The 23,645-nt window shown below is 33.8% G+C and overlaps 1 protein-coding gene across 1 annotated transcript in view; it reads right to left on the bottom strand.

Annotated features, from left to right (window-relative positions):
* LOC119571852 (serine/threonine-protein kinase PLK4-like) overlaps nucleotides 1-6,667 on the bottom strand; it is a 10,811-nt gene extending 4,144 nt beyond the window's left edge. Inside the window, 16 exon segments of the mRNA XM_037918968.1 lie at nucleotides 1,032-1,149; nucleotides 1,251-1,369; nucleotides 1,372-1,396; nucleotides 1,589-1,638; nucleotides 1,817-2,013; nucleotides 2,098-2,278; nucleotides 2,397-2,623; nucleotides 2,824-2,898; nucleotides 3,055-3,386; nucleotides 3,594-3,644; nucleotides 3,646-3,745; nucleotides 4,413-4,611; nucleotides 4,948-5,157; nucleotides 5,419-5,500; nucleotides 5,688-5,774; nucleotides 6,656-6,667. Coding sequence (XP_037774896.1) covers nucleotides 1,032-1,149; nucleotides 1,251-1,369; nucleotides 1,372-1,396; nucleotides 1,589-1,638; nucleotides 1,817-2,013; nucleotides 2,098-2,278; nucleotides 2,397-2,623; nucleotides 2,824-2,898; nucleotides 3,055-3,386; nucleotides 3,594-3,644; nucleotides 3,646-3,745; nucleotides 4,413-4,611; nucleotides 4,948-5,157; nucleotides 5,419-5,500; nucleotides 5,688-5,774; nucleotides 6,656-6,667 — 2,065 coding nt within the window.
* Nucleotides 6,668-23,645: the final 16,978 nt, after the last annotated feature.

Here is a 23,645-nt window from a genome sequence, read left to right as displayed (position 1 = left end):
ATATATTTGATATTCCTTTCTTTCATCCTCCCTCTTTTCTTTGGAAAGGGTGGGGTTAAAATTGTAAGCTTTCATATCATAACTTGGAGGCATGACTGCGCACTGCCAACAGAATTGCCTATTAAATCTCAAAGGGTGGCAAAATGTGAAAAGGATGGCACCATACTATACTTTGTAAAAGAAAAATATATATACACATAATTTTATTGCACACACCTATCTCAATATATTGTACTATAAATATATTAACAAATAGATGCTTACAAATGAGCCACAATATTCACACAGCATAAAAAATTATTCTGGGAGTATCAAAATCTGCAAACATTTTTAAATGGAGTAGAGAAAATGAAGAACTGCAGCTTGGAGCCTTGAGAAGCAGTAACTAAATAATTAATTAATTACAAAAGAAATATTGAATTTAAATCACAATGCAGGTTTTTAGCATATTCACAAGAATATTTCTTTTTGTTTGTATCACATTTTATAACAGAATCTTCTAGACTCTCCCACATACATACAGCTGTAAAACTAGGAACTATCTGTTTCTTACTAAATTTGTAATATAACCAAGAATTGATTATTATGACATCACAAGGTTTTTAATAGACATGGTACAGCCTTCTGATTTCCAATTAGAATTAGCCACATAATTACATAGGCATCGTAATACTTTATTCATCTCTACAATCATTGCCATGAGTGGAAATTATATACAGGAAAAATATTAACATCTCTGAAATGAACTTGTATTTACATGATATACATTGTCATTCCTCTGCAAAGACCAAAGTGGTACACTGCCCCCCCATTCCACAAAGTGCTAAATTCCACCTTTTTCAATATATGTGCTTCCCTTTTTTAAAAAAAAAATTAAGGAAATGCTTAAGAAATAAACTCTAAATGAGCAACAAAAAAGGCCAAAACAAGGCTTTAAAAATTTTCCATTCTAATTACATATAAAACAAAAAACTAAATTACTCATAAATGCTGACTAATGAGTATGGTGTTAAAAACCATATAATACATACCATGATAGAAGACAGCTTCACAGTCAGGATCAGGCGAGTTCTCCATCAGCAAACATTTGGCCTGGTCACTGTAGTAGGTAATCTTGGGAGTTTTTTTTGCCTTCACTACCTTCACAATCTGTAAAGTAAATTTTTTTGTTTAAGATAATGCATTTACATATGCAACAACAATCACAAACCTAATGACAGCAAGAAACCATTTTTTGCTATTTAGCATACATACCTTGCAGCATAAACATTTTCTTCCAATGTTTAGCTGGAAGTTTTTTCATAGCCATAAATGGAATCTGCCCCTTCAGTTGGCAATGGTGGAGGTGCATTTCCAGGCTGTGCCCCAAACCTCCATTTGGTTGGTAAAGGACAATCTGCAAAGAGATATAATGTCACTAAAAAAAAGGGTTTAAAGTGAAAAAGTGGTGCCTGGTAATATCTATATCTATCTATCTTTCTGTCTATTTATTAATCTTTTTTATTTATAGTCTGACCACCTATAAAAATGTCCTTATTGACAAAATTCTTGTCCAACATAAATTTATTAAAATCATAACACATCTTACCCTCATTCCATCCGGTGATATCCTGCATACATCAGCAACAACTTCTTGTCCTTTTCATATTTCGAAGGAATTTCTAAACATATTTCGCCATTCTCCAAAATATTGAGAAAGGCATTTTTTGTCGCTGACGGATAGGCTTCAGCCTTCTTGATGAAAAAGGGTGAAACTTGCTGCTTGAGAGTCTGGCAGTTTAAATCTGGTTTCCTCTTTGTTGGAGTTACAGGATGCTGTTCATGCACTGTGCCACCATGGCTGGTCTTGCATCTTCAATATCTTTCTTAGATGGAACCGAATTCTTAAAAGGAGCAAGGTCCCCCCAGGATATTCTTATCACGATGAGATGATGACCCTCAGCCCTGACTGGTCGTTCCCTGTCCTGTTGCCGATGCTGACTTGGAGCATGGACTCTGTCACTGGCACCACATCTGCATTTTCACATCTACTAGTGTATCTACTTCTTTCATAGTTAGATACATTCTTTTCTGAATCATTACGTCCTTTCTGCTTACCCAGGGTCTATGTTGTGAACTCTCACAACATGGGTGAGTCTTCTGGTTGTGCAATTCCCCCATCCTTCTCCTGTTAGATTTATCACTGTGATAATGCTGATGTCCTCTCTCTGATCTACCCCTTTGGTATTCATCTTCTTGGGTTCTTTCACTATACCTATCTTTGGATGATTTTCTAAGTCTATGACCAGAATGTTCTCTATGGGGTCTTTCTTCATGTCTTTCTAAAGATCGTCCATAATGGTAATGCTCTTTCCTTTCCTCTGAATAGTAAGCATCCCTGTTACCCCTTTTCTGACTTCTGAGGATAATCTTGGCTGTAGCTTCTCTGTTTCGACCCGCTACGTGGATGACCTCCTCTCTCCTTTGCTTCTCAGTGTCACTGTGAATTCTGTAAATTATCTGACACTTCTCTGTGGGCATTACCATAGCGCTCATGGGACCTCTCCCTTCTGCTTGGACTTCTACCTGCAGAATGATAGTCTTGACTTCTGCTTGCACTGTGATTCCTGGCCCTGCTGCTTCTCTTCTCACCGGAATGGTAATGATAACCCTTCATCACTCATGTGTGAGGAGGAATACTGAGAGGAGTCAGATTTCATCACTATGAGATGACTGCTTCTGGCTATACATCAGTTGGTGCTTCTGTCTTTCCTCTGTAACATCTCGTTCTCGTCTAATCAGAGAGGCATTGGCATATTTGAATGACTGAAATCTCCCCTTTGCAGTGAAGGTAATGGGTTGAATTTTCTTTTCAGAGTATCTATCCCCCCAGCATTTGGTGGAAGTAGGTCTTTTGGGCTGAAAAGAAAAAAATAAAAGAAAAAAACGATATAAATACTGCAAGCCTTACAAATCCATGCATGGTACACAGTATCATGGCATTTCACAATCCATGAAATGTAGCAATTTCTTCAAATCCACAAACAGAACAATATGCATAAACATTAAACTTACTTGGACTTCATTCGAACTGGAGGAGATGGAGGGTGTCTGAGGTAAGGCAACCTATGAGGATGCCCTCCTTGTCTGTTCTCTGACCCACTTGACTCTGTATCTGACAAATCACTCTCAGATATGGTGGTCAAAGGGGGTCGTGTGTGCTGTGTGGTGGCCACAGTAGTCATAGTGTATAGCCCACTGTCTGATGTTCTTGAGATGTCAGTTTTGCCTTCAACTGCCATGAAGGGATGGTGGGGAATAGCCTGAAGCTTGATCCTCTCTCTTGGATTCTTCTTAAGACACTCCGAAATAAGAGAACGTGCATTTGCTGACACATAACTTGGGATCTGTAAATATACCAATGTTAAGATCATATACAATTCCCGGAATTCGTACAAGATGATTCTTTTTCTTGAACCAAACAAGAATAAAATTTGTGAAACAGTACAAAGAATCAAGAAGAAGAAAAAGAAGAAGGAGAAAAAGAAAATAAATGAAAGAAGAAAAAAATAAATAAATAAAATAAATCCACAGAATATTCCTCTCCTAGATACCTTGTAATCACCAATCACCACACGTGTGAATATCGATTCTTCACCCCCTCCCGTCAAAGGGTGGATGTCCCACAAGCATTATAAACAGCATACACCCAAGGCTCCACACATCAGACTCAAGGCCATGGGAACTGCGGGTGGCTACTTCAGGACTGTTGGGAGAAAGCTACAGTTTAAAGTCTGAAGATATTCATAAATGAATAATAGTTAATATGCTTCTTGTATATGAATGAGTTCCATTATACATAGAACAACCCTTCACTTGTATGAAAAAGAAAATGTAAACTTTATGCTTCCCTTTTTTTCATTATTGACTTCATAAAACTTGTAACAATTAACTTTACTTGCAACATTAAATTCTTATCCATTTGTACCTAAATTACTGTTATGCTTTTTTTTTGTCTGTGTGAAAAAAGTGTAATAAAAAATCAAACAATAATAATCATTTAACAGTAACAACTATAATCTAAAAGAAAGAAAGAAAAGAAAAGAAAGAATTAAAAAGAAAAGAAAAAAAAAAGAAAAGAAAAAAAGAAAAGAAAAGAAAAGAAAAGAAAAGAAAAAAAAAGAAAAAGAAAAGAAAAGAAAAGAAAAGAAAAGAAAAGAAAAGAAAAGAAAGAAAAGAAAAGAAAAGAAAAGAAAAGAAAAGAAAAGAAAAGAAAAGAAAAGAAAAAAGAAAAAGAAAAGTAAATTTATATATATATATATAAAATATATATATATATATATATATAATATATATATATATGTATAGATGACAAATTTCAGTTACAATACCAGTATGATAAAAGTAACTTACTAATATAGTAATTATAATACCTTATGTAGTTGGGCGTTCCACACATTGTCATGTGCCGGTCATCTGGGCGGCGCAACTGTGTTGCAAGTCCAAAATCCGCAATTTTAACCCTACCATTATTGTCAAGTAAAAGATTTGACAATGTAAGATCTCTGTGCATGATAGACTGGGAATGGAGGTACAGCATCCCTGCCACCACCTGACTGAGATATTCACGAGCTGTGAGGGGGGAAAAATCATAATTACATTTAAGAGTGCAAGAGGAAAGCAAATAATTGTAAATTTATGAAAACCTATAATGTCAATGTATCATTTGATGAAGAAATAAGAGACTCCCATGTCCAGAATTAATGCCATATCAAAGTCCACACAAGACAATACAAAATATTGTTGCTGCACATATTAGCAAATGTTTATATGGAATATTACTGGCATTTATCATGACATAAATAACAGTTCTAAATTTCTATATGGTCACAATTTCACTTTCTCTAAAAAACAATCCAATACTTTCAAAAACCAGACATAAGATAGGGACAATGAAATCATAATAACCTTCATCTTCATTTAAAACTCTTCGTAGACTTTTGATATGCTTCTGAAGTTCGCCTCTTGAGCACAGTTCTAGCACAAGATAAACAAAGCTCTGGTCCTCAAAGAATGCATACAGCTTCAGTATTGCTGGATGATTCAGCTTAGAATGGATCGTCACCTCCTGTCGGACGCGATTTATGAGTCCTCCAGCAGCTATTTCACTCTTGTGATCTGAAATGTAAACATGACTTTAAAAGACGTTTTGCTAATTTTTCTCTCTCAATGTTTCTCTATATCACAGTAATTATGCCAGAATAAAAATATTCATGAACAAAGAGAGAAGTGAAGCAAAATGACAGGGAAAATTACAAGACAAAATGAGGAAAATACAAAATGGGACAAAGAAAAAGAACAGCATGGGAAATAAATGTTTGATTTATGTTTCTGACAAATAAAAATAAATTTGTACTACTGAACCTTCTTAATGGCGACATCCCTTCCTGTGTTTTCTACATCGTGCTCTGTACACTGTGGCAAAGCCACCTCTTCCTAACTGCTCTCCTACATCATACTCCTGTGAAAAGAAAAACATTTAGGCATAAGCACAAAATACATAAATTATTACATACTGTTCTTGTAAAGAGCATACAATATACACATGCAAAGACTAACAAACCTCTATCATGTACATTCTGGAAAGAGATAGCTTGAGGATTTCCCTGGCAATTTATTGTCAAATAGTTAACCAGTTTAAACTCTACTTTGCCAGAATGTATGGTGGAGGTTTGCTGTTCTTCGCCAGACCAAAGACAACTTGAAGACCATTGGGATTCCTCGATAATGCCCCACTAATGGGTTGGACTCAAGACAACTGTGTTCTATCAAAATTTACATACACCTCTTCAGATCTGTGAAGAGTGCCAAGAAATCACAACAACCTCCAAGCCTTTAGTGCTTTGGCAAAGGACAACAAGCTCTACCATTTATATATATATATATATATATATATATATATATATAATATATATATAATATATATAGATATTTATATATATATTATATATATTATTATATTATATATATATATATAGATTATATATATATATAATATAATATATATATATATATTATATATATATATATATATATATATGTATATGTATGTGTATATGTATGTGTATATGTATATGTATATGTATATGTATATGTATATGTATATGTATATGTATATGTATGTGTATGTGTATGTGTATGTGTATTATGTGTATTATGTGTATGTGTATGTATATATATATATATATATATATATATATATATATATATATATATATATATATATATATATACACATAATGGCAAGGCAGGGGCTTGCACTATTCTGTACCTGACAGTTAATCACTATTAATCATTAATACTATTAATCACTAAATGCTCGATCTTCTTAGAATATACAAGGGTTGGCTTTTTCTGTCTTTGCTTCAGCAACAATAAATGAGATTAGGCATGTAAGTGGTGCACACGTAAGCATATTGTAAACATACACTTAGTAAGACTTCTATCATTGATCACTGCATCTTTTAATAGGATCTAGATATAACACAACTAAAAGAATTACAAAAAATAGATCCTATGAAAATTCCACTGCTTATTAATTTCAGTTAGACATTATATTTCCTCTAACTATTAAAGACAGTAAAGCAGATGTTTAGACAACGATTGTGAATCTTACTTTAATTCCCATGATTAGTGGGGCATCATGGTTATAAGCAATGAGGCAAAGGACAATAAACCTCCACAGTTTTATTTTGGCAAGACAGATCTTGTAGACCTCCCAAGGAATTTATCATCAACTATGGAACCAGTCCAATCTCTATCCTGCACAGAATATACTTGTTAGACACTTGTTGGTCTTTGCCACATTGCATTTTTGGGTATTTTTTAATGGATGACAACAAGGTCTTCAAGAGGTTTAAAAAAGGACACTGACTGCAGAAGCCTACAAATGGATCTTGACAAGGGGGCATGTGGACTGGCAGATGGTTACTAGCATTACACCCTGACAAATGTTTACTATATCCCAAATTGGAACAGTGAAGTATGGGCCCTTTGGTTACAACCTCGATGACAAGACCCTTTGGAACAGTAACAATGAAAAGGATTGGGCATAATCATAGACAAGAAGCTAAATTTCTAAAGTCACATTTCTGAAAAAGTAAACAACGAAAATTCTTGGTAGGGATAATAATCATTCAAAAATTTTAAATAGAAAACATCTAAATTGTTATTTACGACTACAGTACGATTTGTCCTAAATTTGTAACCAAGTAGGTCAAACCTTGAAAAAGGGAAACAAAACTGCCTTGGAAAATGTTCAGGCAGGGCTTACAAAGACCTGAGCTGCGAAACCTATCATATGAACAGCGGGAGAGAGAGTTGGAATTGCTAACTCTTACTTATTATCAAAGGGTTTCTTCATGAGGAATTAAGCCCAAAATATGTTTAGGAGAAGTGAAGATGCAATAAGAAGGGGACACAAATACCCAAACTTTTCCAGAAATATTCTAGACTTGAAATTTATCAAAATCCTTTTCTCTTCTATGTGGTCCTATGTGGAATGCTCTGTACCCAGAAGTTGTGAAGTTGTGAACTCCATATAATACCAAAAGCAGAGATTTGGGTAGAAGTTGGGTGGTATTGAACTTAATATATTACACTTCTACCCTTGCAACCTCTCAAAGTCAGCAATGTAAGTGTAATTATAAATCAAGAGCTGGGAAATACAGGCTACATACTGTCGGAGGCCTAACTGGGGTTAACTATGTCTAATTATGTACAAACTAATGCAGAGACTGCAGGACTGTTCAATTCTATGCCACTACAGGTAGGATTTAAATTAAAATCCTGTTTATTTCACTGCAATTTCCAGAAGTTTAGACAAAGCACATTTTAATTATGAGAAAAAAGGTACACACTCAATACACTGCAGGACTCTTCTGTATATTTAACCAAAACAATGCTACCGGCTAAGGCTGAATATAATATATCACAAATTTTACATGCAGTGGGACTTACACACACAAATCTACTCATGTAGACGTGGATAAACTACTGTTTACGTAAATTCAATATTAAAAAATGTTTTCGTCATACGAATAAACTCAACCACCTCTTATAGTTGCAAAATTATGCGTCTGATCAATATCAACCCATCTACCTATTTAATTACTATATGGTCTAATCAGCAGTTTAGTAAAAGGCGTTCCCGTTGACGAGAGCAACAAGTTGTTCCCATTTAAAGACCTCGTAAATTAAAGGGAACAAAACACTCCAAAAGCCATCGATACCGAGTTTTTTTACTATTCCATTTATTTTCTTTTTTCCCACCTCTTTTCCTCCTTTCTCTACGAAAACAAAAGCCTGGAATGTCGTATTCCCTGTATGGTGCCCCCAAATTTCTCGTTCTTTTTGTTCATTTTTGTTCACCTGTTGCATGGTAATCGTTAATTTCGATTTCCTCTAAATTACACATTTCCTCTCGCCATGTTATCTTTCGTATTCCACCACGATGAATGCGAGCTCGTGATTGGTCGAGGGCCGGAGCGCTCGGCCAATCAGAATGTTGTGAAAATTTAAAATGCTTTTCCTCTTTTTGCTTAATGTGAGTTTCGGGTTATTTGGGTGAATAAAATCGTTCCTAATTTTAAGATGTATTTATTTCATGGATTTGTGCGATTTTCTTATTCGTTCAGTTCGCCATAATACTATCCATTTTTAAATGTTTCTGTTCCCATTGGCGGGGCTGGCGTGTGTGCTGGTGATTTCGGCCAATCACAGACGAGGTAACTGACAATGGTAGGTGTCTTGTAGACCTTTTCAGCAGAGAGTCTACGATACAATAGTAAATGAAAATAATATCGTAGACTTTTAGATCTGTTCTATGATTTGAGATTATGCAACGCCCTTTTGTCATTTCTTAATATAGCTGTAGTTTTTCTGCGAGTGGGAGAGAGTTAAATGGGTGGTGGGCGAGGGAACCTTTTAAATGCAACCTGTATTGACACCCACATTTGCGGATATTTGGTCCTCATGATACTCATGTATGAATGATAAACTCGTCATTTACTTTTTAATCACAGTTTTTTTTTATGAATTCGGAGTGATATCTTCTGGTGACGGACGGCAGTTTTTGTGTATTTTCTATTGTAAAGGTACAGAGTCAAACACACAACACACCACACACAAAACACACACACACACCCCACACACACACACACACCAAAAAACACACACAAATACACATACCCAAACACACACACACACCACACACACACACACACACACAACACACACACACATATATAATATATATATAAAATATATATAATATATATATACATACATATATATATAATATATATAACATATTTGTTTATATGTGTATGTATGTGTCTCACCACCACCTTTATCATCATCATAACACACACACACACACACACACACACACACACACACACACACACACACACAAAACACACACACACACATATTATATATATTATATATATATATATAATATAAAATATATATATAATATTTTATATATATATATTATTTAAAAATATTATAAAATACATATATAAAATATATATATATAATTATATATATATTTTATATATATATATATATATATATATAAAGGGGAGAAAGAGATAGACAGCATTCCTGCTTTCTCTCTGTCGGCATTATTTGTTCATTGATCTTTCTCTCTTCAACACACAAGTATGTACAAAAACACCAGGGACGCGGGGTGTCTGTGCTATGGAGTAGAAGAAAAAATTTTAATGTTCAGCAATTTTCTTTTTCGCACATAAACCTGTTCTTGCCGGGAATAAAGTTAAAAGAAATGGACAGAAATAAAGACAAGGAGAGCTGATAAAAGAACAAAAGACTGGATTATGAACGGGGGGAAGGAAAGTTGATTTTGTGAAACTCGTTTTCAAAAAAGTAAGTTATAAATAGAGGAAAACATTGTACAATACTTCAAGTTGACGAACGTAGATTCAGAGCGGTAAAAAAAACCGAAAAAAAAAAAACATAGCGAGAGAGAGAAAACAAGAAGAGAAATTTGATAAAACGGCAGAGAAAGTAGAAAGGAACATTTCCACTCCCCCTCTCCTCCAACCCCCCCCAAACACCCCCAAAACCACCCCCCCCACACCCCCCGCCCCCCCACCTATTCTATTTTTTTTTAAACAAACACAACCGCCCGACAACCACCCCCACCCCCCCCACTAATTATTTATTTTTTATTAAGATTGTTCTCTATTTTATTTTTCTATTTTTTATTTCTGGTATTTGTTCTCCCACCCCTTTAATCTCTCTCCCTCCCCCCCACCCCACCCCACCCACCCCCCCCCCCCACCAAATTTTTTTAAATTTAATTAAAAATTTTTTTTAAATCTTACCCTAAATTTTTTTAATTATTTATACTCTTTTTTTCCCCCCCCTTTTTTTTATTTTTTTTTATTTTATTTAAAAGGGAAAAAGGTAGCGCCCCCCGTTTTTTCCTCTGGCGCCTTTTTTTCCTTTATCCTTTTCTTTTCTTCAACAAAAGTTTTAAAAAACCCCCAAACTTTTCGGTCAATTAAAGAAAAATTAAAAATTTCGGGGCCCCCCATTTTTCCTTTTTCGCCAAAAACCTGTTTTTTCCCCGGGGAATTTTGTCAAATGCCCCTTAACAACCCCCTTTTTTCCCGGGGGGGGAAAAATTTTTTTGAAACTCTTCTTTTTTTAAAACCCTTCCCTCTAAATTCCCGCCGTTTTTAAAGGGGGTAAAAAACCGAAAAAAAACCTCGGAAAAAAACCCCCTTTGTTTGTTAAACCCCGGGGTTAAAAAGGAACTTTATTGGCAGGGGGCCCTTTTCCCCCCAAAATTTTTTCTTTTTCTTTTCTTTTTTTGGTTTTGTTTGTTCCCCTTCGCCCTTTCCCCCTTTCTCTAATTTTTTCCCAAAAAGAAAAAAAATTTAAAATTTTCCCCCCCTTTTCCTTGGGGGGTTTTTATCCCCCCCTTTCTCTTGTTTTTTCCCCCCCTCTTTTTTGGGGGGCCCTTTTAAAAATTTCTTTTTTTTCTTTTGGGCCTTCCCCCCTTTCCCCCCCCTAGAAACCTTTTCCCCCCTCTTGTTTGACTGTTTCATCTTGTCCCCTCCCCCTTCCAACTTTTTTTATTTTTTTTTTTTCTCTTCCCCCAACCCCCCCCCCCCCCCCCCCCACGAACCCCCCCCCCCCCCCCACCCGCACACCCCCCCCCCCGGGGCCATTTTAAACGCCCCACCCCCCGCGCCCCCGGCCAACCCCCCCACCCCCCCCCCCTCCCCACACCCCCGGGGGGGCCCACCCCCCCAAACAAACTCCCCTTTTCTCCCTTTCTTCCTCTCTCCTCTCTTTTTACTCTTTCTCCTTTTTTCCCCTCTCGTCTTCCCTCTCGTCATTTCCTCCCCCTCTCTCTCTCCCTTTTCCGTCTCTCCTCTCTATCTTTTTCCCCTATAAAATATATATATATATAAAATATATAAAATAATATATATATATTATATATATATATATGAATTTTGGGCGTGTGAGTGCTGCGGGGTCAGTCCCTTTATTAAAAATCATTTATTCTGCCCATATTTTTTGTCCAGCCAGAAAAAACACCATGGAAATTTTTTACCCCGGGGGTAAATATAAACTTGTATAAATGTTTAAACCATACTTTTTTAAAAACAGTTTGGCACATGGGGCCCCTTCCCTTTTTCCTTACGACCCCATCCCTTAACCTTTTTACCGGGGAAAACCTTTGGGCCAAAAAAAAAACTCGGCATCCCAATACTTTTTTTTTTTTTTTTTTGATCCATCAGTTTTTGGGAAAAAAAACCATCCCATTTTTTAATCTTAATCCCCCAAACCCAATTCCCTACGAAAAAAATTTTTGGCATGACGTGTGTGCGGGCCCCAAAAAAGGCCAGGTTTTTGTTTCCCTGACCCGTAACTTTTTGAGGGGGGAAATTTTTAGGGTAAATCCCCTCCGAATTAAGGCTTTTTCTTTTTTTCCCTTTTTTCTCCTCATTTAAAAACCTTTCTTAATATTCTTTGAAATTGATCGTTTTTGCCCCCCGAGGGATTTTCCTTAAACACATCCCTTTTGGGTACGATAGTGTGACAGAGTAAGTGGGGGAGGGGCCCTTTTTATTTGTGACGGGATGATACCCGAAAAAGGTTCTGAGTAATCTTTTATCTGCACTTGTGAAGGGGATAAGGATTACAAAAAAATACCCTTTTGTTGGGTTAAAGGGATAGATAAGTTTTAATTTGAAATTAACGTAGGCTTTTTAACTAATTTATTTTTTGCTGGGGCAACTTTCCCGGCCCTTTGTTTTCTGTGATCTCCCCCGATTTTAGGAAACACCCCCCGGAAAATTTTTTAGAACTCCCCCGAAAAGTACTGAAAAAAAAAATTTTAACCCCAAAAAAATTACTGGCGGGGAAATCTGGGCAGAAACTTATTCAAAAAACGTCCCCGAAGAAAAACCCCAGGGCGTGGTGCATCGGCATTACTTTTTTTTAAGTTTTCCCTTTTTTTGGCATTTTGGGGCCAAAAGGGGGGCCAAAGGCCCGTTTAGCACCGTTTTGAAAATTAAAACTAACGGCACTTTTGGGTACAAAAATTTTTTTATGAAAAGGACAATGTAAATCCGAAATACCCCCGTAACTTTCAAAACCCTCTTGCGCCCTTTTTAAAACCCAAATTTTCATCCATTAAAAACAACCTTCTCGTGGAAAATTTTCCCATGCCCTTTTTCCTCCCGAAAAATATCCTCGCTTTTTATTTCAGACCCCCCCCCCCCAAAAAAAAAAAAAAAAAAATTTAAAACTATCCCTGGGGAAGGAGGGGGGGGTTTGGGCCACCCGCGACCGAGGATGACTCTCCATGAACCGAAAATTCCCTTTTCGCCCCTTTTTGGAAGTCGAAAAAATGGTCCCCCCAAATCGCAAGCCCTTCGGGGCCCTTTAAAGGGGCGGATGTGCTAGAGTGCAAATTATTTTCCGCGAGGGACCACGGGAGCGATGCCCCCAACGGGGTAGGAAAAATCCCTTATGTGACTTTTTTGATTCATTTTTTGTGTGTCCTTTGGATCAATGCATTCGTCCTTGTGGGGGGTTATTATGTATCTTGCACTGCAAAGAAGTCAGGTTGTTTTTTTATGTTCGGGGGTATTTTTTCCTCCCCCCCCCCCTTTCTTTTTTCTTTTTTTCGTAAAAATGTATAGTAAAATTGATATATATATTTTATATATATATAAAATATTTTAATATATATATATATAAAATTTTAAAATATATATATATATATACGTGGGTGTGTTTTGTTTGTGTGTGTGTTGTGGGTGGGGGGTGTGTGTGTTTTGTGTGGTGTGTTTTGGGGTGTGGGGTTTGGGTGTGTGTGGTTGTGTGTACGAAAGGCGTTAATTCTCCCTGCAGGGTATGTATGAAGAAATGTAGGGTAAGTATTTTAAAATGGGTGTATATATTTTTGTATATAAAATATGTAATATATATATAAAAATTATTATATATATATATTATATATATATATATAATATATGTATATGTATATATATATACCCACTTCACCCGATAATCCCAAAGAGGAAACCCAAAAACGGGGACACGGAAGGGGAAGAGAAACACAATACCCTTTCCGTTTTATAAAGGGAAAACAGCGCCCCCGGGGCCCGGGAACTGGGGGTTCAGTCTCCTCCTTTTTTGCAATAGTTTTTTTGGTGACATAGGGGTGAGGGGCGGAGAGGACGATGAGTTGGGGGAAAGCATGTTTGGTTTTTGTGATGATGGGGGGAAACTGTGGGGGTGATGATGGTGAGTAGTGTGAATAACTGAGTTGTAGGAATTAGGGGTGAGCAGGGTTTTATGGAAAAATTGGGGGGGTGGTGGGGGATTTTCTTTTATGGTAGAGGAGGGGTTATTCGTAATGTTGAAAATGTTGATAGTGGTGGCTAAAACCATAAAAGTAGACAGATATGAGTATCTAAAAAATTATCATAAAAAGAAAATAGAAATCCAACCCAGCGGCCCAAAAGGAAATTATCTGTAATCCCCTTTTTTGACCCCTACAACTAATATGAAAATCCCAACAAAACAAAAATATCCTAAGGGGAAAATCCCCAAACTGATATACTATTGTGTTAAAACCAAAACCTAAATATTTTTTTAGGGGCCCAGCTGACTTTTACCCGACTTTTTAAAGGAGATGGTGCTATTGCACGGGGCCCTAATGCGTGTCTTTGGGTGCATTGTCAATTTTTCGACTGTGTGTTTTTTATTTTTTTTTTTTTCCCCCCTCGTATATTCATGGAATTCCCTGCCCCTTTTTTTCCCCTCCGATTTTTTTATGCATGTGTTTTTTTTTGGTAGTCAATATCAAAATTATGATCATAGACCTGTTTATAATGAAAAACAATGATAGGGGTGATAATAATAGTAATGACATAATTAAATGATAATATTGATAAAGATGAAAACTGTCATAATAGTAATCATTATCATAATAAAAAGGATTATTATTAGAAGTATTAGCGTTAGTAGTAGCGGGGAAAAGATAAAATTAAAGTTTTTTGATAAAAAGGGTTTTTTAAAAAAATTTTTTTAAAATTTTTTTTTTTTTTTTTTTTTTTTTTTTATTTTTTTGGGTTTTTGGGGGGGCCCAAAACCCGGCCCCCCCCAAACCCCTTTTAAAAAAGGGGAAAGGAAAAAAAGGTTTTAAAATTTTAAAACCCGGGGCCCAAAAAAAAAATTTTTTTTTTAAAAAAGGAATCCCGGAAAAATTTTTTTTTTTTTTTTTTTTATTTTTTAAGGGAAAAAGGGGGGAAAAAAAAATTTAAAAATTTTTAAATTTTTTTTTTTTTTTTTTTTTTTTTTTTTTTTTAAAAATTTTTTTAAAAAAAAAATTTTTGGGGAAATTTTTTAAAAAAAACCCCTTTTTTTTTTTCCCCTTTTTTAAAATTTTTTTTTTGGGAAAAAAAATTTTTTTTGGGGGGGGGGTTTTTTTTTTTTTTTTTTTTAAAAACCCCCCCCCAAAAATTTTTTTTTTCCCCCTTTTTTTTTTGAAAAAAAAACCCGGAAAGGGAAATTTTCCCCAAAAAGAAAAACCCCCCCAAAAATTTAAATTAAAGGGGGAAAAACAGCCGGGCCAAAAAATTTTTTTTATATTTTAAAAAAAAAATTAAAAAAAAATTTTTTTTTTTTTTTTAGAAAATAAAAATTTAAAAAAAAAAAAAAAAAGGGGGGGGTTTAAAAAAAAGGGGGGTTTGGGGGCCCCCCTTTTTAAAATTTTGTCCCCCTTTTTTCCCCCCCGGGGGGAAAAAGGGAAAAAAACCCCCCCCTTTTTACCCAAAAAAAACCCCCTTTTTTTTTCCCCGGGGGGTTTTTTGGGGGAACCGGGGGGGGTTTTTTTGGGGGGGGGGGGGAAAAACCCCCCAAAAAACCCCCCCCTTAATAAATTTTTTCCCCCCTTTTGGGGTTTTTTAAAATTAAGGGGGGGGGGGGCCCCGGGTTTTTTTTTCCCCCCGGGGGCCCCCCCCCGGATTTTTTTTTAAAAAAACCCCCCCCCCCCCTTTCCCCCTTTTAAAAGGCCCCCTTTCCTTCCCAGCCCCCCCCGGAAGGGAAGGGGTTTTTAAACCTTAAAAACAAAAACGGTAAAAATACGAGCAAGTTTTCAAAAAAGAAATTTTTGTAAAGGGGGCCCCGGAGAGCCCAAAAAAAAGGGGGCGTAAAAAAAAAAAGGGGGCCTAGCCCAAAGCCCCATTGCTTTTATCTTCTGTCCGAAAAATAGAAAAATAAACTAAATAAAACAACGAAAAATTTAGATTAAAAAGATTCACGGGAATTGTAAAAGGTATAGATAGAAGGAGAGCTAGCGGGGGGAGCCAAGGCCTCGTGCCTAGTTTTTTCGTCAGTGTGCCCTTTGGGCATGGCAGGGGAAAAGTTATAGAGACCGCCAACGCGGTCTCCTTCACTCCCACCTCGGGGGAAAAAGTGGAAAAAGCCCCTGGCTTCTGACTGGTGTTTACATCTTACTTAGCAAAATGTCGGTGATTGGAATCGATTTGGGGAACGCGGGTTTACTTGCCGCGAGAAGGGCGGCATCGAGACCACACGAAGACTATATTTTAACGCTAAAACCCTGATTTTTTTCCCCCTGGGTTGTCCAGGCTGTATTTTCGTTAATAGGTAAGTGCCCTGTGCGGAATGAAGTGCTCGCGGGTTATTTCACGGCGAAGGCGGGATTAGGGCGACTGCGTTTTTTTTTTCTCCCCTTATATCTCCGCCTGCCTCCTTGTCATCCTGCAGCATTACGTAATAACCAATGCCCCAGGGTGCCCCCCTGTCCCCGCCGTCTTTCCCATGTCACTCCGGCCCTCTGCATGACCTGGTTTCCCTCACTGCCCCTGGGGTTTTGCATTTTTTCCCCCAAATTCTCCCGGGGGGAAAACTAAATTTTAGCACAAGAGCAAAAGGTTGGGCCATATGATTTTTTTTTAGAAGCTCGCATTTTTTCCCCCGATGGTTTTAAAAGGGAAAACGCGAATTTATCGGGAATTGACCTCCGTTCGGTTTTTCTCTGGCAAGGGGAAGACAGGGTTAAAGGAAATGGAAAAAGGCGGGGGAAAAGGGGGGGAAGCACGAATAAAGATGATTTCATGTGGAGGGTTTTTTGATTCTCTAGTTCTCCCTTCAAAACCAAGACCCGCAAGCCTTTTTTGCCTTTTTCCCCTTTTGATTGATATTCTGGTGGATTGATTTATAGGGTTTAAAGGCAGAGTATCATTTCCAAACACAAAGGTTTAAATTTCACCCTTTTTGCGAGCTGGTTGTAGGTCAGGATTGATTGTTGAGTTTGTTATTGTCTTAGAGAGGGAAACCGTATAAAGGTTAAAAATTGACTTTGATCCTATTTTCTGCTTATTTATCATGAAAAAACTGGCTTGGATGTTTTTTGGGTTTTTCTCCAACAATTTTTTGTAGGATATTTTTTTCTGGGCAACAAGCTGTTTGACTCATGTTTTTGTTTTATTGATATCCGGTTCTTGAACCCTTGGGAAATTTTTTCCCTAATGATAAAAAATTACAAAAGACTGCAGCCATCAGACTCTTATAAAGTCTCCCGCTGGAAAAAAATGAACCCAAAAAATCCTGAAATTGTCATTTTTCCCTTTTGGTGGTCCCCTTGTATTTTAGCCGCAAAATGTTTGCATTTTCCAAAGGGGTAAATATTGTTTAAATTTTTTTAAAAGGAATTTGAAGGAAGATGCCCCCCCCTTAAAAAATCATGTGGGGAAGTATATTTTAGTTTGTGTGTTTTAAAGCATTTTTTTAATTGTTAGGGGGCACAGTTTCGACTTTTTTTCCCCCCGGGAAATTTTTTTCCCCTGGTTATTTTCATCCCCCTCCCCCTCTCTCGGGGCCAAATTTTTTTGGACAATATTTAGTTTCCTTTTCATAAAAGCAAATGGGGTGGTTTTTTTTGAGGGGGCTTGAGAGGGCAAAAAGGTAAAGACTTTTTAATCAAAATGAGTTGTAAAAATAGACTAAAATTCCACAATTCGGGGTTTAATTTGAGGACTTCACATGAAAAAGGGCAAAGGTATTTGTGGAAAAAAATCCCATTTAAAATGGTACAGGAGGGGGGGCTTGAAAACATTTCCCAAAAATTTGTCTTTTTTATTTATTTATTTATATATTCTTTCATTTAATTTTTTTTTTTAAATTTTACCCCTTTTTTCACAAAGTGGGCCTTTGCAGGAAATTAAAATAAAAATTTCAGGGAACTTTTTTCATTTCATGGCTATCCCTTTTAAAAAAATTTTTGAAATTTTGATTTAAAAAAAAAAAAAGAAAAAAAGGGAAAAAGAAACGGGGACCCCATGCCTTTGACGAAGAGGTGCAATTGGAGTTTGGTGATCATTTTTTAAATGTAAAATTTTTCCCAATTTTTGGTTGGGGAAGGTGTAAATTAAAAACCAAAAACCTCAAAATTGCTTTTATTCATTTAAAGTTTTAAATTTAAAAAATTTAAAATATAATTTAATTTCATGTATTTTTTAAAATTTGGGAGACGGCATTTTTTCTCCCAAAAAAAAAATATTTTCCCTTTTTTAATTGTTGGAGGGGGCTGAATGTCGTGGGGGGGTTTTCCCCCCATCCCCAAATTTTTTTTTTTCTTAATATTCAGGCTAGCCCCAATTTATTTTTTGGGTTTTCACGGGTTTATCTGTTTGGGTTTGTATCATTTTTGGAATGATTTTTTGGGAACCCAGTTTGTTGAAAAAAACCCTTTCCCATTGCATCTTGCAATGCTTCCCCAATGTTCCCTATGAAATAGGTCTGATATAACTGATATTGGGAATAGATCACCATTTCTTTTATTATTTATCAAGTTTCACATGTAAAAAAGTTTCACTAAAACCCGCAGGTTTTCAACAAAATTTTCTTTTTTTGATTATATACATAGTTTTTTTTCTGGTAATAAAAAAAAGAACTTCTATATGCATTGATAAAAACCGTTTTAAAAAAAGGGAACTGTTGGTTTTTTCCCCAAACAGAATGAAATATTGTACTTTGTTTTTCATATCTTTAAAGTGATATCATATCTGTTTAAAAAAAATTATCAAAAAAAAAAGACAAGTAAACAAAAGGTTTTGTTAAAAAAAAATTACTAATTTTTAGTTTTTTTTTATTTTGGGGTTTTTTTTTTTTTTCTTTTTTAAAAAGTTTTCCCCCTTTAAATTGTTTTTTTAATTTCATACAAGAAAATAATGTTAGTGTTGATAAATCATGCCCATGCATTTGGTTTTATGAAAATAAATACGAAAAAAGGAGCAGAAATCATTTTTTTCTGCTTTGTATCAGATTATTTCTTATGAAAAAATCACATGGAATATTTTATACTGTAATATTTTAAAAAAATTTAAAAGTTTTTTAAACAATAAGAGTTTTTAAGTGTTTTTCAAGATCCTTGTACCAGGGAGTCATTTTTACAAAACTACAACTACTACTAATGACTACACCCCTACTACTACTAAATACTCTACAAGGGCTAACCCCAAATACTAAACCCCTAAAAAGGAAATACACCAAATACTAAATACTAAAAAAGGCCCCAAACCAACTACTACTACACAAGGACTAAAAACCAACTACAAAAATGCTACAAGGACTACACCCACTCTTTCACTATGACTATCCCAAATGCTTTCTACTACTATGGGTTTACCAAATGCTACTACTACTATGACTACCCAACCCGCTACTACTACTAGCTAACCCCAAATGCTACTACTACTATGCCCACCAACTGCCCACTATTTAAAGATAACACCAACTGCTAAATACTATAGACTACACCAACTTTCTACCCACTTCTATGACTACACCAAATGCTTTTCTACTACTATAAATACCCCCAACTGCTACTACCTATTACTACACCAAAGGGACTACTAAATATGACTACACCAAATGGCCGCTACTACTATGCTACACCAAAGGGTACTACTACCCTTTACTACACCAAAGGGTTTCTACTACTAAAGACTACACAAAAGCTACTCTAAATATGACTACAAACCCAAATTCCCACTACTACTATGACCCAAAACCTAATGTCCCCTACTAGACTACACCAAAGCTTTCTACTACTACTTTTGACTACACCAAAAAGCTACTACTATGACTCACCAAATGCTACACTACTATTTACCCCCCAAATGCTCTAGTACTATGAAAACCAAACCCAAAGCCCACTACTACTATGAAATTACAACCAAAAGCTACTACTACTATGACTAAAAACCAATTTCTAAAACTACTATGATTACACCAACTGCTACTATTTTCCATGGGTTACACCAAATGCCCACTATTCCCATAAAATACAACTACTAAAGACTACACTAACTACAACTACTATGAAAAAAATACTACAACCCACTATGACTACACTAACTACAACTTTTTTTCCCATGACTACACTAACCCACAACCCACTATGACTACACTACTTTCAACTACTATGACTAAACTAACTACAACTACTATGAAAATAACTAAATACAAATATATGACTACACTAATACAACTACTATGACTACACTAACTACAAATACTATGAATACCCCTAAAATACAACTACTTGACTACACTAAATACAACTACTATGACTACAAATAACTACAACTACTATGACTACACTAAATACAACTTTCTATGATAACACTAACCCCACAACTACTATGTTTTCACTAACTACAACTCCAGACTATACCAACTGCTGCTACTACCCTTTAAATATCCCCAAATGCTGCTACTACCCTGGGCCTAAACCCAAATGCTGGGTATTAAACCCTGACTATTTCCAACTGCTGCTTTTTACCATGACTAAAAACTGCTGCTAGTACCAGACTACACCAACTAAAAATTACTACAACAACTTATACTAATACTGCTGTTTGTAACCCTTTTAAAATACTACTCTTGTAAATTTTTCTTCTACTGCTATTTTTCTACTAAATTTTTTTCTATTATTTTTTTTTATTTCTTCTACTGTTACCCGCTATTTTTTTATTTGTCTACTACTATTTCTGTTAAATTTTTACTAAATACTAATATTAATTTTTGCTCTACTACTTTTTTTCTATTTCTGTTAATTCTACTACTACTAAATTACTGTTTTAAATCTACTACTACTAAATTTTTTTCTAAAAACTTCTGTCATTTTTTATACTACTAATTTTTTAAATATTACTATTCTACTACTACTGGGTAAATATTTTTTATTTTTACTACTACAATTTTTTATTTTCCATTGTTTTTTCCCATTTCTACTACTATTGTTTTTTTTTCTACTACTACTTTTACTTTATTTTTTATTAATACGACGCTATGAATTTCCCACTTCTACTACAGTTTACTACTACACTAAGGGTTTCTACTACTTTCTTTTTGCTTTCTGGTACTACTACCCATTTTCTGCTACTGCTTCTACTACTGTTATTATTACTGTTACTACTACCACCACCACAGACTACTACCACCACCACAGACTACTACCACCACCACAGACTACTACCACCACCACAACTACTACCACCACCACCACCGACAACCACCACCACCACCACCACCGACTACCACCACCACCACCACCGACTACCACCACCACCACCACCACCGACTACCACCACCACCACCTCCACAGACCACCGACTACCACCACCACCACAGACTACTACTTTGCTACTGCTACACTACTAATTTACTACTATGCTATTAAGACTATTGCCACTACTATCACTACTAATGATGAAAAAAAAATTACTGCTATAATGATAGTCATAATAAAAGATCAAAGGAAGTCCGGTAGGCATAGTGATTCACATCAGCATACCAGGAGCCATCTATGTGTAAAAATGAAATAAGGAAATAAACATAGAATTACGCAGCTTTTGTGTAGTAAATATGTACTTAAGTACAGTTTACGATTGGCTCATAGTTCCAATGTAGCCGTATATTTTTGGAATGCAGTATGTAATATATAATTATATGTATGTTATATATTATATGTATAATTATTATATATATAATGTATTGTATATATATTATGATATATATATATGTATTGTATATATTTATATATATTTGATAATATATTATGTATAATATAATGTATGTATTATATTTTATATATATATATATATATATATATGTGTGTGTGTGTGTGTTGTGTGTGTGTGTGTGTGTGTGTGTGTGTGTGTGTGGTGTGTGTATATTGTATATGTGTATATATTAGTTATATATATATATATAATGTATATATACATATGTTGTGTAATATATTGTATATATATATTTCTATATATATACATATGTATTGTTATATTCTATATCTATATATGTTTGTTGATAATATATATATATATATATATATATTATATATATATATATAGTAAATAGAATGTATTGTATGTGTATAGATATATATATGTTATCTATGTATATATATAATTATCTATTATATAATATAAATATATTGTATATGTATGTGTATATTATAGATATATGTATATATATTATATGTATAATATATATATATAAATATCTATGTATATATATGTGTATAGATATATATATTATACATTGTATGTGGTAATATATATTTAAAAATAAATAAAAAAATATATGACATATGCTGTTGTATATATATTATATATATACAAATGTATGTGTATATATAGATAGATAGATAGATAGATATATATGTGTATATTATACAATTATATATGTATTGTATATTATATAATATGTATGTATATTAGCATATATATATATATATACGATCTCTCTACTCATATATCATTATACTACTATATTATAATATACATATATATATGTAATTACATCATGAATGGTAATTACATACATATAGATAATATCATACACTACATATAGATATAATATATTATATTATATATATATATATATAGTATATGTATTCTGTATGTATGTATGTATGTATTTATATGTATATGTTAGTTATATGTATTATGTATAATTATAATGTATGTAATGTATATTATAATGTAATTTATGTGATATAATATATTATGTATATTATATATATGGTAATTATTATATATTATGTATATTATATATATATATTTATATTATACACACACACACCACATATATAATATATACACAAAAACAACACATATATAATATATACACACACATATATATAATACACACACATTATAATATATATATTATAATATATCTATATAAATATATATATATTATATATATAATATTTATATATATCATTTTATATAATAATATTTATATATATATAATATTTATATATATATATAATATTTCTTAGATATATAATATTTATATATATATAATATTTATATATATATCCATATTTATATATCTATATAATATAGTATATATTTTTACATACAACAGCACACACATATATATATATATATATATATATATATATATATATATATACTATCTATAGAATATATATTGTAATGTTTTGTTATATTATATGTATGTTTTTGTATATTATAATGTATGTTTGTATATTATTATCTGCATTATATTATATAGATTGTATTTATATTATATATATATGTATGTATAATTATATATATGTATATGTAATTATATATATATGTCTTATATTATATGTATGGTATGTATATTATATATATATGTATGTATATTATATATATAAATATTGTATGTTATTATATATAATATGTATTAGATTATATATAGATGTATGTATATTATATATATATATATTTGTTGTTATATTATATATGTATGTATGGATATATATATGTATGTATATATATATGTATGTATACTTATATATGTATATATATAATGTATTATATGATGTATGTATATATAGATGTATGTATATATGTATATATATATATTACGTATAATATATATATGTATGTATATTATAATGTATGTATGTATAATAGTATATGGTATGTAATGTATGGTATATATATGTAAGTATGTAGAGTATATGTATGTATGTATAATGTATGTATGTTGTATTAATACTTATATTATGTTAT

The sequence above is a fragment of the Penaeus monodon genome, unplaced genomic scaffold (genome assembly GCF_015228065.2).
Source record: "Penaeus monodon isolate SGIC_2016 unplaced genomic scaffold, NSTDA_Pmon_1 PmonScaffold_84, whole genome shotgun sequence".
NCBI classification, from domain to species: Eukaryota; Metazoa; Arthropoda; class Malacostraca; order Decapoda; family Penaeidae; genus Penaeus; species Penaeus monodon.
This window is presented reverse-complemented; position numbering and strand designations above follow the sequence as displayed.